The 20,115-nt window shown below is 42.3% G+C and overlaps 1 protein-coding gene across 15 annotated transcripts in view; it reads left to right on the top strand.

Annotated features, from left to right (window-relative positions):
* pja2 (praja ring finger ubiquitin ligase 2) overlaps window positions 1-20,115 on the top strand; it is a 57,406-nt gene that overhangs the window by 27,413 nt on the left and 9,878 nt on the right. For 3 of the 15 annotated variants that reach the window (XM_033017400.1, XM_033017395.1, XM_033017401.1), the window contains 4 exons: window positions 3,431-3,673; window positions 10,486-11,542; window positions 12,391-12,576; window positions 15,400-15,603. In XM_033017400.1, the coding sequence (XP_032873291.1) occupies window positions 3,433-3,673; window positions 10,486-11,542; window positions 12,391-12,576; window positions 15,400-15,603 (1,688 nt within the window). In that variant the 5' untranslated portion in view covers window positions 3,431-3,432. The remainder of the gene's footprint in view (window positions 1-3,430; window positions 3,674-10,485; window positions 11,543-12,390; window positions 12,577-15,399; window positions 15,604-20,115) is intronic. The other 12 variants (XM_033017407.1, XM_033017406.1, XM_033017404.1 and 9 more) reach the window with 9 other exon arrangements.

The following is a 20,115-nucleotide window of genomic DNA, read 5'->3' as shown; positions in this document are numbered from 1 at the left end:
TGCGAGTCATATCATAGTGAACAAGGAGTTTGTCACTTGTCAAGTTTTGCTTGCAGATGTCATATGCACGTTGCTGTTCCTTTCCCCACATCCATTTCACATCTTTTTGTAGCAGATGTAGTGGCTTTAGCATAGTTGCTAAATCTGGATGGAATCATGCATTGAACTGCACCATCCCAAGGAATGATCGTAGCTCTGACACATTGTCTGGTTTTGGAGCATTCACTGTTGCTTCAACTTTCGCCTTCACAGGGCGAAGTCAGTTGGCGTCTTCTTTGGGTCCAATGTGGATCACCTCTGACTGCGCAAATGTACATTTACTTTGTCGCAGTTTGACATTGTGGCAGTTCAGTCGTGTAAGAACTTGCTCAAGGATTTCCAGATGTTCTACCATGCCCTCTGTGAATATCAGTAGGTCATCCTGGTTGCACACACAGTGCCAAATGCATTGTAACATTTTGTCCATGACAGACTGGAAATATTTCGAGGAGGATTTCACACCATAGGGCAGCTTTGTATATGAATACAAGCCCTTGTGTGTGTTGATACTCAAGTATCGCTGACTTTCCTTGTCGACATTAAGTTGGGCGTAAGCGTGAGACAAATTCCAGTTTAGTGAAGACTCTGCAAGGTTGGTAACGGATATTGTTCGTCATCAACGGCTTGGTTGATTGTGACTTTGTAGTCACCACATAGTCAAACAGTTTTGTTGGCCTTGGGTACAGCCACAATTGGCGTTGCCCAGTTACTCTGGTCTGTCGTCACGAGTACTCCATTCCGCTCTGACTTGTCGAGTTCTTCCTCAACTTGGTGCTTTAGTGCATATGGTACAGGTCTTGGTCGATAATACACAGGTCTCACATCTTGCTTAAGTCGAATGTGTGCAGAGCACCCTGTTATTCCCGTGTAACTGTCAGCAAAAATGTTTGCATGTTTGCTTATGACATTTTCAAGACATGATTTGGACAAATCAATGCTGAAAATGTTCTTCTAGTCTAATTCTATTCTACTCAGCCAATCCTTTCCAAGGAGGGTTGGTTTATTTCTGTAGCTGACCACTATGATGGGCAGTTTTACTGACTGACCATTATGCTGAACTTTACAGTTCATTTGTCCACATGTCTCCAAAACTTTGCCCTAGGTTCTCAGCTTGACCTTACTCTCAAACAATGGTATCTGTAGGAACTTTGCTTCGTACAGGTCTTAGCTCATGACTGAACAATCTGCTGCCGTGTCAATACACATATCAATTAACTGTTCATTAATCAACAGTTTGGTTTGAAAGCCCTGGGCTTGGCTGGTTGTAGGCTTATTGATGTTGGTTGCATGAATGGTGTCCAACCCAAGTTCATTTCCATCTGGGTTGTGAACTCTCTGGTGTTGTCGCTTGATTCCTGCAGATTGTTGGTTTCCTGTTTGAAGCTTGGCCCTACATGCTGAGGCGATATGGCCTTTCTTCTGGCAGTTATAGCACTTGGCCATTTTGAACTGACAAAATTAGGATGAATGATCACCGTTGCAATGATAGCAACTTGCTGAACTCGGCTCCCCGCCGTACTTTGGTTTTGCTTTAGCGCCTATTGGTTTGGCCATAGGCACTGCCTTGTGACTGTAAACGGCCACTGCAGTCCATGAGCATTCTTTGATGCCATCTCTATTGTGGTAGCAATCTTGCATGCTTTCTCGAATGTAAGATCTGGAGTGTTCATGAGTTTGGACTGAATTCGTTCATCCACTAGACCACAAACAAATCTGTCGCGTAGTGCGGGTCTGAGAAAGTTTCCAAAGTTACATTGCAAACTTAAGTTTTTCAAGACAACAATGTACTCATTGATTGTCTCATTCTGCTTCTGGTTTCTAGTGCCAAATTCATAGCTTTCTGCAATTTCCAGAGGCTTTGGGTTGAAATGCTCCTCAACTTCTTCATAATGTCATTGAATGGCACATCTTTTGCCTTTATGGGCGCAAGGAGATTCACGAATGTGCCGTACACTTCAGGACCTATCTCCGTGAGCAAAATCGCTTTCATGCGTTCGCAAACGACCTTATTTGTTTCAGTTACTATTTCTCCTTCACCACTGACTGCCAGTGTGCAGAGTGGGGGTCACAGCAGTAGTGGGGCTGGGGCAGTGCCAGGCTAGGGGAAGGCTAAGGCATCTTCCACTGAGGGGAAAATGCCTAACCCTAAGCCAAACCCGCCCCCCCCTTCCAGAACTACCCACGGCTGGAGCTGCTTTGGGACCGGCTGCAGGCTCCGTACGAGTGGCCACTCAGCCCGTCCACCTTGGCCAGCATGCCCTTCTAGATCATCATGGTGATGGTGGGAGCACCCCCCAGCTCCGTCAGTCCACCCGCTCGTTCGCTGCAACACCGGCCATCCGACAGCCCGACTGACCCCTCGCAGCACTCACCGGCGACCCAACAGCTCGACCAATCCTTCGCAGCACTCACCTGAAGCCCGACAACCCGACTGACCCATTGCAGCACTCACCGGAGCCCGACAGCCCAACTGATCCTTCGCAGCATCCACCGGCGGCCCGACAACCCGACCGACCCTTCACAGCATTCATCGGCCTACTGACAGCCTGACTGACCGACTTCTGACTGACCCTAATCCTCACCCTAGCTCTACATTTTATTTATCATTTTTATTTCACATCATAACTTTATAAAGATGAATCAATTGTAAAACAAAATTATCAGCAAGGTTAGCATTACCTTTATTCCTTTGAAACCATGCTATTGTTTTGATGCAATTGGGAGGCAGCCATGATCCCAGAGTGCTCGCTGCCTAGCTACCATGAAACAAAGTGCATGATTGGTCAATTGGCGTCCGACACAATGTCAAACGTGCATTGATTGGACAATTACTACTTGGAAAATTGGAGGTTTTTATCATATTTTAAAAATATGTGCAGGTTTGTTCTTGACGAGTTTCAGGTATGATTTCTATAATAATTTTATACAATATGTTAAAAATTCAGGTAGTTACGTGATTTGGTCACAAACTTAAATGAAAAAGCACCTCGGCCCACATTGTGATTCCCCCCCGTAACCCAAAACTATATCAACCTGTGCATCAATATTCATGTGTATCCATAAACACAAATTGAAATAAAATAGATGTTTATTTATTTACTTTTATTCCACATAAATTCAGTGAGAGCATATTTTACTGTATCTCAAAATTTTGGCTTGTTATTTGTGAATTCTGTAAGGATCAACTCAATTGCCTGAAAGGCCGTGACGTGGATGTTGCCTTTACTTTTCTTATTTCTGTAATATAAAATACGCCCATTGTGTGTCTTCCTTTATTAATCTGCAGGACATCTGAGCAAGACATTGTTGTTTTGTTAGTATGGAAATAGACTGAAATGTTATATAATTTTGAATGAGGAGTATGGACTAATTGTTTTATTTTTGTTTGTAGTGATGGGTCAAGAATCTGGAAAAGCAGCCTGGCCGAGACCAGCAGGAGGTTATCAGACTGTCACTGGAAGAAGATATGGGAGAAGGCATGCTTATGTTAGCTTTCGACCCTCTATTGCCAAGCCATGGAAACATTTAAAAGAAAGTGAACAGCAATGGGAAGGAATGGAGCTAAACACTGTTTCAAAAGATAATGGTTTATGTGTGTTGCTGTGTTTCAAATATAATACTGCTGTCTATGAAGGTTTAAGTAGATTTCAGCTTTCAACAGTTTGTGAAAGAATAAGGCACTTAAATGTTTAGATGCATAGCCATTAGATTTAAAGCTTAATTCTATCTGCCACATCTTATAATGATGCATGTATACAAAGCAACATTTCTGAGTCATTGATACAAATAGAATTATTTATTTTGAAAGAAAAATTATTTGCCTTATTTGGTATTGCCTTTTGCAAGCATGTCAAATCAGTGACTTTTAGAAGTAGCCTTATGATTTTCACCATTTACGTTATAGAGTGTTAATTTCTACGTTCATTTAGAATATTAATTTGCTCAAATTAGATAGAAAAGTCATCAAAATAGATTTTCTGCCATTTAGTGTTTAAGAAGGAACTGCAGATGCTGGAAAATCGAAGGTACACAAAAATGCTGGAGAAACTCAGCGGGTGCAGCAGCATCTATGGAGCGAAGGAAATAGGCAAAGTTTCGGGCCAAAACCCTTCTTCAGACTGATGGGGGGTGGCGGGGAGAAGAAAGGAAAAAGGAGGAGGAGGAGCCAGAGGGCTGAAGGATGGGAGGAGACAGCCCGAGGGCTGAGGAAGGGGAGGAGACAGCAAGGGCTAACAAAATTGGGAGAATTCAATGTTCATGCCCGCAGGATGCAGACTCCCCAAGCGGAATATGAGGTGCTGTTCCTCCAATTTCCGAACACCTCCGCTCGGTCCAGAGTCCCCCTAGTCCTCACCTTTCACCCCACCAGCCGTCACATACAACAAGTAATCCTCCGTCAGTTTCGCCACCTCCAACGTGACCCCACCACTCGCCACATCTTCCCATCTCCCCCTATGTCTGCCTTCCGCAAAGACCACTCCCTCCATAACTCCCTTGTCAATTCTTCCCTTCCCTCCCGTACCACCCCCTCCCCGGGTACTTTCCATTGCAACCGCAAGAGATGCAACACTTGCCCCTTTACCACCCCTCTCGTCTCCATTCAAGGACCCAAGCAGCCGTTCCAGGTGCGACAGAGGTTCACCTGCATCTTCTCCAACCTCATCTATTGCATCCGCTGCTCTAGATGTCAGCTGATCTACATCGGCTCAGCACTTCAACTCCCCCTCCCATTCCCCATCCGACCTCTCTGTCCTGGGTCTCCTCCATGGCCAGAGCGAGCAGCACCGGAAATTGGAGGATCAGCACCTCATATTCCACTTGGGGAGTCTGCATCCTGCGGGCATGAACATTGAATTCTCCCAATTTTGTTAGCCCTTGCTGTCTCCTCCCCTTCCTCAGCCCTCGAGCTGTCTCCTCCCAGCCCTCGGGCTCCTCCTCCTCCTTTTTTCCTTTCTTCTCCCCGCCACCCCCCCCATCAGTCTGAAGAAGGGTTTCGGCCCGAAACGTTGCCTATTTCCTTTGCTCCATAGATGCTGCTGCACCCGCTGAGTTTCTCCTGCATTTTTGTGTACCTTCTGCCATTTAGTGTTTGATTCATATCGCTGATTCATTTTTTCATGAGATTGATAAGCAATTGTTTAGGAGACACAGTTTTGACAAATGTGATTTTTCTATTCCCGGAAGAAAATAATTGAAGCTAAATTTATTTTAAAGTAACAAGGCACTGATTTTTTTTGCATATTTGTTCCCTTTCCTTTCCAACTCTCACTCTACCTTGCGAAAGAGAAATTTCATAGATAGTAACTACCTTGCAACAAAGGTAGCATCCAATTTTCTTGTGATTGTAGAGAAATGAATAAACACTGTTTTTGTCTAATTCTTTTCTCCATAAAGATGTCAGGATATTTTAAAGGAGTTTTAATATTCAGTGAAGTTTCCGTGAATTTAACAAATTCTCCAAAAGACTAAATTTTTTTTAAAAGAGCCAATGCACTCCTCCAAAGCAACATCTTAACCTTCATGGGCATTGCCTCAATGCAAGTGATGGATATTGTACTTTACAGGTTTATGCTGCCTTAATAGGTCTTCGACGATTTTGAGGGAGATCTGCTACTGCTTCCTGCGCTTTGGGAATTATGATATACCCTTTAATTGCTTCAGTAATGTCTTGATTTTTTTCATAGGAGCAATTGATTTATACAACTTTGGATTAATTTGGCTCCTGTGGTATAAGCAAAATATATTTAATATGCAAGCCATCTCATTTGTGTCTTAATTTGCTGGGCAAATTGGGTATAAAGCGCCCTGATATTTTTCAGGCAGGAGGGGTGATGTGACAAGGCCTATGATTAATGGGTACACTGCAATTGTCAAAGTGTAGGAATGGGATAAGAAACATAATTATCAACTTCATGAAAACATAAGAAAATAAATGTAAGAGTAGACCTCATGACTCCTCAAGTCTGTCCCATCATTTAAATTGATCAAGTCAGATATGCCTCTGGCATTATTCCCTCTTCTGTACCAATTCCCTGTTACCCTCAATTCCCTGCTGTTAGAAAAAAAATCTGTATTTTCTCTAAAATACCCCCAATGTTCTAACCTCCACAACACTCTTGGATATAGAGTTCCAGAGATCCACCACTCTGCAAGAAGAAATACCTATGCGTCTTATTTAGAGATGGGAGCTCCCTAATTTTGTAACCATGTACTTTTGTTTGAGTTTCTCTAGTCATTTCTATCTTGTCTCCTAAGGATCATGTATGTCTGAATAAAATTAGCCACATACTTTTAAACGGCAAAGAATGTTGATCTAATTTATTTGACTGATCATGAGAGGCAACACTCGCATCTTAGGATTTCCCTCTGTGGTTTTTATTTGAATTCTATACACTACCAGATCCTAACTTCACTTGCTTGAGTTAAAAGAAAACTAATGGGGAAAGAAAAGGCTGGCAATTTGAGGTGAGAATTAATGCCCAATGTTCTAATGAAGGAAATCTGACTGCAACTTTTAAAGTACAATATTCTCATCGAAATATGGAAATGAAGAAATTTCACCTAGGTGCAATGTGTTGCAGCCACAATGGCAGTAATCCAAATTCGGTGATTTTGCCAAAGTTTGAGCTATTTTCACTGTTTAAAGAAATAATATAAATGTACTCAGTTGATAATGTTTTACTTAAGCTTTAATTATTAACTCTCCAGCCCTTACAAAAAACAATTATTCAAGCGCATTATTACTTCAGAATTATTTCAGATTTCCCTGCTATTTAAAATATTGTTTTTAATTAAAATGTTTGTGTGATTATTTTAGCTTCTAATGTAATCTTGTGCATGGCCCAATCTTCATTTTGGTCTTTGAAACATTTGTCAGGTGTTTGGAAAAACTAGTGGTTTTGCAACCAAGCTTGATTTCTGCTCGGCTGACGATGACATAACTATTGTTAAAATCTAAAGTTTCCTTGCAGCTAACTTCTGATGTCACAAAAATAAAATCATTAGCTAGTGTTCAGCAATGAATGCTATCAATTCACCATTTTAGCAAAATTCAAGTTAATTTTTGTTTGGTGGTGGAGAGAGCAAACATTTATTAAATATTCTAATTTGTTTATCTCCGGTTCTGATATTCATTAACTAATTATTTAGTACTTATACTTATACCATGTATTGAATACTTTCAGAATAGAGGTTTGGAGTGTAATTAAGGTCTGATATAATTATAATTGCAATTGATTTTATTAGCCAAGTATGAAAAAGAAACAAGTATGTAAATCATACGAGAAATTTTATTTGCCATGCAGTCATACCAAAAAAGCAACAAAACATGCAACCACATAAAAAAAAGTACATAAACATCCACTGTTTACAGTTAAAAATCCATAGTGGCTGCATTTTGAGAGTGTTACATAGTGTTATGGATATTAAATGTGAAATCCACGGATGCCTGGAAACCTTATTCCTTGCATTCTGAACCATGAGGTTATCAATATTTAGGACTTGCCCTGGTGCCCTTGAGCAGATAACATTTAAGTTCTCACTTTTTTGTAAGTGTCCATAAATTATGTTTATTGCTTTACATTTTAGATGATGTAGGAGTAGTTACCAGTTCCCTTGACTGTGCTAATTAACAGTTGTTACGTCACCCCACATCATCCCAGTGGGTTAATTTGTGAAAATAATCTCTTCTGTTGACCTTTCTTGCTAATCCATCACTTAATTTTATCCGGATCCTTCCTGCTTTTTAAAGCTAAGAGTTCATTTGGACGTTGGTATCAGTGCTGCAGATGAGTCCACCATCATTGGTGAATTTAGAAGAATGAGGAAGTTGGCTTAAAAAAAAGCTTATCACATAAATGTATAAAGCATAATTCTATGGATAAGATCTATAGGACTTTGGTTAGACTTATTTTAGTGTGTGCTATTCTGGTTGCCTCATTACAGGAGAGATGTAGAAGCTTTGGAGAGGATGTAGAAGCTTTGGAGAGGGTGCAGAGGAGGTTTACAAGAATGCAATTAGAGGCTTTCAGCTACAGGGAGAGGTTGGATAGACTGATTATTTTCACTGGAGCATCGGAGATTGAGGGGAGACTTGATAGAAGTGTATAACACTATGAGAGGCATCGATAGGGTAGATTGTCAGTACCTTTTCTCCAGGGTGGAAATGTCCAACACCAGAGGCCATAACTATACGGTAAGAGGGGGGAAGTTTAATGGAGATGTGTGGAACAAGTTTTTTTTACACAGAACGATTGGGGCCAGGAATGCATTGCCAAGGGTGGCGGTGGAGGCAAATATTTAAGATGCATTTAGATAGGCACATAAAAGTACACGGAATATAGGCATATGGATCATGTGCAGGCAGATAAAATTAGTTCTGCTAGGCATCATGTTCGGCACAAACATTGTGGGCCGAAGGGCCCCCTTCCTGTGTTGTACTGTTTTATATTCTATAATTCTTCGAAAGATTTATAACAACATTCAGTAATATTAAACTTTTTTAATCATATAATTCAGATTTAATAGTTATGAGAAATATAGTTGAGTATTTGAAATAATTAGTCACTTGAGTACTCTAAAATGTAACATTTTATCAAAGCCAAGTGAAAGTTCATTACCATGTACAACATTAAACATGGATTTCTGGTTGCTTAGCAATCTTCAATGGGTTGGGAGTCGAATGGTTTTGAATGTGGGAGTAATTGGTAAAAGTGGTGCAATTTGTAAACCTGCACGGTCTACAGGAATGTTGTATGTAGAAGGTTGGCCGTATAACTTTTGGATCAAGTATTCAAACTTTAACGTGTAAGCATCCAGCTTACAAGAGCCCTTGTTTCTATGATCCCTTTAACCTTGCCAGGTTCATTGGAAATTTAGTTATACTATTATTAGTACTTATTTATACGACTACTTACAAACGAAAGCAAAGATGAATTAAAATTGTGTTGAGATAGAAATAGGAGTAATATCCAGCCGTACATCGGCCAGAAGAACTGCAAACTGACACCAACGAAGTTGTGAGGATTCTTGATTTTTCAAGTTTTACTATCAATTGCATTCAGCTGAGGACCTATTGGTGCTCTTTGTGATACCATATTAGTAACAAAATGCACTCTGAAAATGTGTTTATTCATAGGCTTTCCTGCTCCATTCAAGATGAAATATTATCCTATCACCCCTTATTTTATATTTTTGCCATTTGTAAGGCATCTAAGCAAATCTTTTGAAATTCCAAATATGCACAATTTTGTTCTTCCAAATCTATCTTGTTTGTTAGCATTTTCAAGTCTCTGAAACCATGTGAATACTTGACCATTCATAGTAATTTTCTCTGTGCCTTCTTTCCATGTCAAGTACGTAGTATATAAATGAAGTACTCCCAGGCATAATCAGATAAAGTCATCTCTGCTATGTCCCGAAATGTATTATAGCCTCAAATTCTATTTTTTTAAAGCCTGATTTCACCATGAGTGGCGAAACTCTCAGCATTCAAAAGAAAATGCTTGGAAATAGTCAACACCCTAAACTAGTTTAGTTTATTTTTAGTTTTCTCTTTTTTTTCTTTTTTTTTAATCTTTTTCTTTTTATATGTACGTTCTCTTTTAAACACTTAACTATATTTACATAGAGACCGGGAGGTCTATACTCGATGTGTATTTTGACACTGGACTCATATTTAGGTTATACTTGTTATTATTGTAATCCTGATCCCTATGTATCAATATCATTGTTATGTTTATCATTATTTTTGTTGTTGTTTTGTTTTTGTTTTTGAAAAAATACGAATAAAAAGATTTTAAAAGAAAGGAAATAGTCAACACAAGTAACAACATTTGGGTCAAGAGATATCTGAACAGCAGTGTATGACACTTTTTATTTAATTCAGTTCCCGTGTATCCATGCTATTTTAACTGAAAGGCAAACTATATTGTATTTGGTCCATGGCTGCTCGGAACTGATTTGAATCTATCAAAACTAATTTTGGGATGATCCTAGACAAATAGGGTAGATGACCAGTAACATTTTTGTACACACCACATTGGACCATTGGTACAGAAATGGGCATTGCTCGGAATGGCAACTTGCAGGCCACACAAAAACATACATGATGACACACAGTGGAAAGAGGCGTGCTGGTGTACCATCTATTGGACTTTCGGTCTGAATTATACCCCCAGAACTATTATCTTTGTGGTGTGGCATCTACCATGTAAAATTTAAGTTAATCCTAAACCTGAAAATTCAGTGTTCCGTTCCAGAGATATAGGGCAAAGATTATTTAATATTTGTACAGTATTGCATTTTAACTGATAAAAATGTTCTCTGATTATTTTAGCATTCATTTAAAACAAATCAAGTTGCCTCAGCATGTAATGGAGATTGTATTTTTTGAGGTCTATTTCAAAGTACATGAGATTAAAGTTTTTTTTCCTCCCTTCTTCATAGCTGCCAGTGGAATCTTATCAACAAATGAGTTGCTTTCACAATGCACTGGATATGACCAAACTATGGATGCCAAAAGAGATGTGGATTTTGAGCCTCAAAAGGAGAATAGATTTTTGTCATCACCTCTGAATCAAAGACTTTTTCAATGCGAGTCCAATGAATTTGTTTTACCTAGTGCTAAAGAACCATTAGGCAATTATTTAGATATCCAAAATACAGAAACCCCCAAGTGGTCGATTCCTAGTAATTTTTTTGAGACTACCTCCAGAAGTCAGGCTGGTATTGGTCTTGTAAAGATGGATTCATATGAACCAGAAAGCAGTGAAGGAGAGGATGAGGATTCAGCTACGCATTTGTCCTTACAAAAAGAAGGAAAACTTCAGAAAAGATTGGACACAATGCTTTCAGAGTTAGAAAAAGGTGTTGATTATCTTAATGGGCTACAGTCCTACCTCTCAGCTGTAATCCATGATGGTAGCAACCAGCAGATTGAGCCGCCATGTTCTGTGGCAATGGATACTTTGTCCAATGTGGACAATGCCGTTAAAGCACATCAAAGTGAATTGAAAGAGCATCAGAACACTTCACCAACATCAGAAAATGTGCAAGAAATTAATGGCTATGTCAGGATGGAGGAAATTAAAGAGAGAAGAGAAAGGAATCGTGATAAGAGCTCATTGAGTGTTCAAACTGAAGGAAATATATTCTGTTGCATGACAGATCAACCAAGCTCCTCGGAAATGGTAGTAAGACCAAAAGTTAGAAAGGAGAGAACTGACACTCATTCCAAAAGGGATCTGCACTCGCCTGATGAGCTTTACGGCCATTGTGTGAAGGAAATGACGGGTAACATTGAATGTTGTGGATCAAATTTTGCCTTGTGGAATTGCATGGATAAAATGCATAACGATTCAAAAATTGATTCTGAATCTAATGTCAAAGGAACTACTGGCATTCATAAGGAACAGGCTACCAACCAACAAGAAAATCCTGGTAATACCATAGCAGAAAACTTCTGGGATGAATTTGAAAATGGTTGCAATATTGGGGAAGAGAGGTAAAAAAACATTTGATTCAATGCTTTGCTGAAGGAATGTTAGCTGATTTATAGACAATAGGTGCAGGAGTAGGCCATTCGGCCCTTCTAGCCAGCACCGCCATTCAATGTGATCATGGCTGATCATCCCCAATCAGTACCCCGTTCCTGCCTTTTCCCCCATATCCCCTGACTGCTATTTTTAAGAGCTCTATCTAGTTCTCTCTTGAAAGCATCCAGAGAACCTGCCTCCACTACCCTCTGAGGCAGAGAATTCCACAGACTCACCACTCTCTGTGAGAAAAAGTGTTTCCTCGTCTCCGTTCTAAATGGCTTACTCCTTATTCTTAAACTGTGGCCCCTGGTTCTGGACTCCCCCAACATCGGGAACATGTTTCCTGCCTCTACCGTGTCCAAACCCTTAACAATCTTATACGTTTCAATGAGATGCCCTCTCATCTTTCTAAACTCCAGAGTGTACAAGCCCAGCTGCTCCATTCTCTCAGCATATGACAGTCCCGCCATCCCGGGAATTAACCTTGTAAACCTACGCTGCACCTCCTCAATAGCAAGAATGTCCTTCCTCAAATTTATAACTGCATTTGATCATTAATACATTTGCTGGGATACATTCCAGTATCTTCCAGATGGTGATGCCTAATCTTCGTACTATTGTTTATCGAATGGATTTAGAATTGTGATTTTGTTATTTGAAAATACAAAAAAAAAGTTACTTGTTTTAAAAACAGAGTGAAAGATACAAGCTTTTGTTAACAAAATTAAAAATGAGCAATATATATTTGGCACGTAATTCAAGGCATTAATTTACTACTTTGTCTCTGTCCCCTCCCTGCATATGCACCCGAAAGAAGCAGCTCTTTAAGCAGTGGTGAGGAGTGGTCAGCAATATGGACCTCTGATTTTGTCTTAGAAAAAATGCACTCTAGTGATGAAAGCTGGGAAACCTTATCAGGAGTTGAAGAACAGCCAACTGAACCAAACAGCATTAGTAGCAGCTTGGATGAAGAAGCCTTGAAGCACTGCTTTACTGTAGGGTATGTAAAACAGTTATATTTTCTGCTATTCAATTCTACCTTTTCAGAAATGTAAGTTAATACTTACTAGACTAAGTGGGACCCGTTGGGTCCCTGACACACAGGTGGCTTGGTCCCCCAACGCAATATTCCACCACTCACCCATAGCCCCCAGCTGCACATGCGCAGCTCATTTCCCCTCATCCCTAGCACTCTCTCCCCCTCCTCTTCACCCTCCCTCTTCTTTCCCCTCTCCTCCTCCCCTCGCCTCTCTCTCCCTCTCCTTTCCCTTACCCCCAGTCACTCCCTCCATAACTCCTCTCCCTTCTCTACCCCCCTCCTATCCCCCACCTCCCCATTCCTCACCTCCCCCTATCCCCCCCCCCCCACTATCCCTCATCATCTCCCCCACTAACCCTCCTCATCTCCCTCACTATTCCTCCTCACCTCTCCACTGCTCTCCTCTCCCTCTATTCCCCCTTCTCCCCTACTCTCCCTCCTCACCTCCTCCCTATTTTCCCTCTCCTCCTGGCATTCCCCAATCCCTCCCTCACCTCTCCTTTCCCCTACCCTCAGTCACTCCCTCCCTCCTCCCCCCTCCTCACTCTCTATCCCCTCTCCTCCCCCACTCTCCCTCCCCAGGATCTTGAGGTTGCCGTTCCTCTCCCTTCTTGCGTGCCCAGCCACCGGCACAGATCCTCGGCTCGGTCCGGAAGTACCAGCAGCTACGGCGTGTGGGCGGGGGGGAGGTGGTGGGGGAGAGCTTGGAGAAAAGATGGGGGAAAGAGCTATTGGGGAGAGGGGGGGTATCGCGAGGGAGGGGGGCAGGAGCCAACGTGGGGGACCAGATGGGAAGAGGCTGGATCTGCGGGGCGTTGTGATGGCGGTGCATTTGGGACTCACAGTGGGTGCTGGACGCTCTCCTCCACTGGGATCAGATTCTCCGCTTTCCGTTTGGCAACATCTCCCGCGCTGGTCCACTTCCAGTCCCTCTGGTTGGAGACCTCCGCCGGCCATCCTCGGCTCCAGTAAAGACGCGATGGCGCAGGAAGGGGCGGACCGTGCCCCGGTGTGACTGGAAAAGAGGCCAATCTGCACGGCACTGACTGGCAGGAGAGGAGCAGGCATGATATTCTTCCGATTTAATTCGGAATTCAGATTTTTGTTTTGCCGTCCAATCAGCCGCTGTCGCTAAGGGTGTCCCGTCCAATCACATAATGCTCTCCGTACTGGTCACTTGGGATGGGAATGGGTACTGGTGATGAGATGGAGGTGACGGAAATGTCGAATAATGTGGGGACCATTAGGGTGAAAGATGAAAACTAGTGTGGAAAAAAAACTCGAGTGTTTAATTGTCCTAGGTACCAAGAATAGAATTAAGAAATTTCTTGCTGCAGCTTAACTTGTCCGTAAATGCAATAACATAGCGATGGTGTACAACAATCAAAAGTAACATGAGTTAATAACCATAATACTAGGTAACCATAATAATAATTATAATTATATATTTTATTGTTATTGCACATCAGCGCAACGAGATTTAGTATGCAGCTTCCAACCGATGTAAAAGAAAAGTAAAATAAATAAATAAGCTGTGTGACGTGACCATCCGAGGGAGACAGTCCAGGGGGGATGGGGGGCACTCAGCAGGGCCGGTTCAGAGCCGCTATAGCTCTGGGAATAAAGCTGTTTCTGAGTCTGGAGGTTCGAGCGTAGAAGGTCTTGTAATGTCTGCCGGAGGGAAGTAGTTCGAACAGTCCGTTACAAGGGTGTGAGGAGTCTTTATGGATGCTGACGGCCTTCCTGAGGCACCGTGTGGTAGATGCCCTCCAAGGCTGGTAGCTGTGCCCCAATAATCCTCTGTGCAAAATCCGAAGTCTGTAGTGCAACCAAAGACAAAGAACGTAAGTTCAGAGTTGTTCAGAACCCTGTGGCACACCACTGGTCACAGGCCTCCAATCTGAATAGCAACCCTCCACTACCACCCTCTGATTCCTACTATCACTCCAATTTTGACATCCAATTTGTCACCATACCCTGAATGCCATGTGATCTTGCCTTCCATATTAGACAACTGTGCGGGACTTTATAAAAGGAGTTGCTCACGTCCATGTAGACAACCTCTACTACCTTCCCTCGTCAATCCTCATTGTCGCCTCTTCAAAAAGTCCCAAAGCAAATTGATGAGTGATGGTTTCCCCTGCACTAAGCCATGCTTACTATCCTTATTCAGTCCTAGAAGTCCTTTCCCTCAGAATCTGTACCTATAACATTCCCAAAGCTGATGTCGGGCTTACCAGGGTATAGTTCCCCGACTTAACCATGCAGTCGCAAAATAAAAGCACAACATTAGACATCCTCCAGTCTTCTGGTACCTCACTTGTGACAAACGATGATGCAGATATCTTTGCCAGGGCCCCAGTAATTCATCCCCCAACTTCCTAAAGTTTCAAGATATATTTGATCAAGTTCTGGAAATGTATCCACCTTAACATGCTAAAAGACCACTCGCACCTCCTGTTTGGCAATGCAGATATATTCCAAGACATCGCCATTAATTTATCTTAAATCCTTAGTTTCCATGATCTTCTCCAAGTTAAATGCAGATGTGAAGTATTAATTTAAGATAGCTTCATATTTGTGTGACTACATTGATCTATCATGCTGATGAATTTGGAGAATTTTGTATTAACAGTGTACTGAGGCTGTACTGGTTTATGTTCTAAAGGCACTAAGGAAATTCCTGTTAATATTAGGCTGAAGGGCCTGTTCCTGTGCGACACTGTTCTATCTTTTTTAAGTCTCCTCTTTCTGTTCATGTTCTTAAACTTTATTTTATTTCAGCAGAGAACCAACCTCTTTGGAGGAAGGAGAGATTCCCTGGGTGGCATTTAATGAAGAAAGCGATAGCACTAGTAGCAGCAGCAGCAGCACTGATGAGACTGAAGGGCTCGGTCAACTTGGGCATTCAGGACTTTTAATTCTGAATGATAGTAACAATTTTGAAGATGATTCCAGCGTAAGTGAAGACTTGGATATGGAATGGAGGTTGGTGATTTTTTAAAAATATTTTTATTGCTATCTTATGCAGCTGGTTTGTGTATGTGAAGATTTTCTCAGGTTCACATATAATCTGACATCACATCGTTAAGCTCCTTGAGTGTACAGCATGGAAACAGGCCATTCAGCCCACCCTGAATATGCTGACCAAGTTGGCATATTGGGCTAGTCCCATTAGGTTGCATGCCACCCATCGCCCTCTAAACCTTTCCTATCCTGTGGCTACAGAAGTAGCTTACCACCACCGAGTGTGACTGAGGAGTGAATGAATAATGCGATGTAAAGCGCCTTGAGTATTAGAAAGGCGCTATATAAATCCCATCCATTATTATTATTATTATCCATATATCTTGGAAAGATAGCCAGAGAGAAGTTAAGTAGTATGGTAAAACTGATGGGCTGAAGTGTGTTTATTTCAATGCAATGAGTGCATATAGCAAATGAACAGAGCCTGGATCAGTGCCTTGACGTTGTGGTCATTAACAAGACTTGGTTGTGAGAGGAACACAACTGGCAGGCCAATGTTTCAGAGTTTTGATATTACAAATGTGTTTGAGAGGGAGATAAAGGAGGTGGAGGAGTTACTCTTCTAATTGAGGAGAATGTCATGGTGGCACTCATAGGACACACTGGAGGATTTATCCGCTGTGGGAATGTGGGTAGAGCTCAAAGATAAGAAGGGCGCAATCAATCAATGAGGATTGTACTACAGACTCCCCTGTAGCCAGTGGGAGATAGTGAAACAGATATGTAAAGACATTACAGAAAGATGAAAAAATAAGAGGGTCGTCATGGGCTACTTTAACTTCCACAATATTGACCAGGACTTGCATGGGGTAAAGTCTTAGATGGGGAAGAATTTGTTAGGTGTATCCTAATAGGAGAGTATCTTTGAACCACCTAATAGGAAGTTATCAGAGAGACTGCGAGTACTAGAAGCTGGACCTAAACACTTACTGCTCGGTGTTCAGGCAGAATTTGTGGAGTTAAAGGAACAGTCAACCTTTTATGTCGGGGCCCTCCATCATTCCTGAGAATGCAGAGGGGAGATAGCAGTATAAAGAGGTGAGATGGATGTGTGAGACAGTTGCTGGCAGGCGATAGTTGGAACCAGATGATGAAATGATGGGCAGATGGGACCAGGTGGGGGAGGTGAATGCAACTGGGTGATGTGGTGGTGGAGGGGAAGAGACAAGATTGGAGGAGGTTTTATTTGACTCTTTGTCTGGCCTGGTTAGAGTTGTTTGGGTCCCTGGAAGATGGAGGGGAGGGGGGGGGAGGGGGGGGGGGGGGGGGCTACAAGGACAAGTGTTCCACCTCTTAGGGTTGTAGGAGAAAGAGTCAGTGATGGGGTGGTTGGGTAAGGAGAAGCGAAGTTGGGAGTCACGGATAGAGTGGTACTTGCAGAAATGGGTGGGGTGAGGATGGGAAGATGTGACTGATGGGGACTGAATTATAGGGAAATGTTGGGCAGCCTAGGACTTTTTTCCATAGAACGTAGGAGACTGAAGGGTGGTCTTGGTGAAGTGTGTAAAATCATGAGAGGAATCATGAGACTGCATGGATGAACTACAACAATTGTTCATCCCAGTTTGGCAAAATAATAAATCAGGGAAGGTAGTGCATCCGTGGATAACAAGGGAAATCAGGGATAGTATCAAAACAAAAGATGAAGCGTACAAATTAGCCAGAAAAAGCAGCCTACCAGAGGACTGGGAGAAATTCAGTCCAGCAGAGAAGGACAAAGGGCTTAATTAGGAAAGGGAAAATAGATTATGAAAGAAAACTGGCAGGGAACATAAAAACTGACCGCAAAAGTTTTTATAGATATGTGAAGAGAAAAAGATTAGTTAAAACAAATGTAGGTCCCTTGCAGTCAGAAACAGGTGAATTGATCATGGGGAACAAGGACATGGCAGACCAATTGAATAACTACTTTGGTTCTGTTTTCACTAAGGAAGACATAAATAATCTGCCGGAAATAGCAGGGGACCACGGGTCAAATGAGATGGAGGAACTGAGTGAAATCCAGGTTAGCCGGGAAGTGATGTTAGGTAAATTGAACGGATTAAAGACCGATAAATCCCCAGGGCCAGATAGGCTGCATCCCAGAGTACTTAAGGAAGTAGCCCCAGAAATAGTGGATGCATTAGTGATAATTTTTTCAGAACTCCTTGGATTCTGGAGTAGTTCCTGAGGATTGGAGGGTAGCTAATGTAACCCCACTTTTTAAAAAGGGAGGGAGAGAGAAAACGGGGAATTACAGACCAGTTAGTCTAACATCGGTAGTGGGGAAACTGCTAGAATCAGTTATTAAAGATGGGATAGCAGCAGATTTGGAAAGTGGTGAAATCATTGGACAAAGTCAGCATGGATTTACGATTTACGAAAGGTAAATTATGTCTGACGAATCTTATAGAATTTGTCGAGGATGTAACTAGTAGGTCCCACATAAGAGATTAGTATACAAACTTAAAGCACGCGGTATTGGAGGTTCAGTATTGATGTGGATAGAGAACTGGCTGACAAACAGGAAGCAAAGTGTAGGAGTAAACGGGTCCTTTTCAGAATGGCAGGCAGTGACTAGTGGGGTACCGCAAGGCTCAGTGCTGGGACCCCAGCTATTTACAATGTATATTAATGATTTGGACGAGGGAATTTAATGCAACATCTCCAAGTTTGCGGATGACACTAATCTGGGGGGCAGTGTTAGCTGTGAGGAGGATGCTAGGAGGCTGCAAAGTGACTTGGATAGGCTGGGTGAGTGGGCAAATGCATGGCAGATGCAGTATAATGTGGATAAATGTGAGGTTATCCACTGGTGGCAAAAACAGGAAAGTAGACTATTATCTAAATGGTGGCCGATTAGGAAAAGGGGAGATGCAACGAGACCTGGGTGTCATGGTACACCAGTCATTGAAAGTAGGCATGCAGGCGCAGCAGGCAGTGAAGAAAGCAAATGGTATGTTAGCATTCATAGCAAAAGGATTTGAGTATAGGAGCAGGGAGGTTCTACTGCAGTTGTACAGGGTCTTGGTGATACCACACCTGGAGTATTGCGTACAGTTTTGGTCTCCTAATCTGAGGAAAGACATTCTTGCCATAGAGGGAGTACAGAGAAGGTTCACCAGACTGATTCCTGAGATGTCAGGACTTTCAAAGACTGGATAGACTCGGCTTGTACTCGCTAGAATTTAGAAGATTGAGGGGGGATCTTACAGAAACTTACTAAATTCTTCAGGGGTTGGACCGGCTAGATACAGGAAGATTGTTCCCGATGTTGGGGAAGTCCAAAACAAGGGGTCACAGTTTAAGGATAAGGGGGAAATCTTTTAGGACCGAGATGAGGAAAACATTTTTCATACAGAGTGGTGAATCTCTGGAATTCTCTGCCACAGAAGGTAGTTGAGGCCAGTTCATTGGCTATATTTAAGAGGGAGTTAGATGTGGCCCTTGTGGCTAAAGGGATCAGAGGGTATGGAGAGAAGGCAGGTACGGGATACTGAGTTGGATGATCAGCCCTGATCATATTGAATGGCGGTGCAGGCTCGAAGGGCCGAATGGCCTACTCCTGCACCTATTTTCTATGAATAGATAGGGTGAATGCACAGACTTTTTCCAAGGATAGGGAAATAAACAATCAAGATCAGAGGGGATAGGTTTAAAGTGAGAGGAGTAAGATAGGAACCTGAGGGGCAATTAATATTTTGACACACGGTGTAAAACCAAAGAAAGCTAGATCAGATGATGGTGCATTTCTTTGATTTCTTATAGATTTTGACAGTGAGATAGATGGGCTATTGAGGCTTCATGGAAACCTTATTTGCTATGCAATATAATGATTGTAAAATCAGGTTTAATTTTGATTGGTTCTTTGCTTTAATGCATAGTTTCATATTGTTTGCCTAATAATTCCATTGCCATTTAAGCTACTTGATATTCTTGAAGGTAGACTAAAAAGCTGGAGAAACTCAGCGGGTGAGGCAGCATCTATGGAGTGAAGGAATAGGCGACGTTTCGGGTCGAGACTCTTCTTCAGACGGGGGTTGGGGGGGGTGGGTGGGAAAAAGAAAGGAACAGGTGGAGACAGTGGGCTGTGGGAGAGCTGGGAAGGGGAGGGGAAGCAGGGAGAAAGCAAGGACTACCTGAAATTGGAGAAGTCAATGTTCATACTGCTGGGGTGTAAACTACCCAAGCGAAATATGAGGTGCTGTTCCTCCAATTTGAGCTGGGCCTCACTCTGGCAATGGAGGAAGCCCAGGACAGAAAGGTCGGATTCGAAATGGGAGGGGGAGTTGAAGTGCTGAGCCACCGGAAGATCAGGTTGGTTATTGCGAACTGAGTGGAGGTGTTGGGCGAAGCGATCACCAAGCCTGTGGTTGGTCTCACCGATGTAGAGACGCCTGGATCAGCGGATGCAGTAGATGAGGTTGGAGGAGGTGCAGGTGAACCTCTGCCTCATTGGGAAAGACTGCTTGGGTCCTTGGATGGAGTTGAGGG

Source organism: Amblyraja radiata, chromosome 3, assembly GCF_010909765.2.
Source record: "Amblyraja radiata isolate CabotCenter1 chromosome 3, sAmbRad1.1.pri, whole genome shotgun sequence".
Lineage (NCBI taxonomy): Eukaryota > Metazoa > Chordata > Chondrichthyes > Rajiformes > Rajidae > Amblyraja > Amblyraja radiata.
The sequence above is the reverse complement of the archived record's forward strand: the minus strand, read 5'-3'. Positions and strand labels throughout refer to the sequence as shown.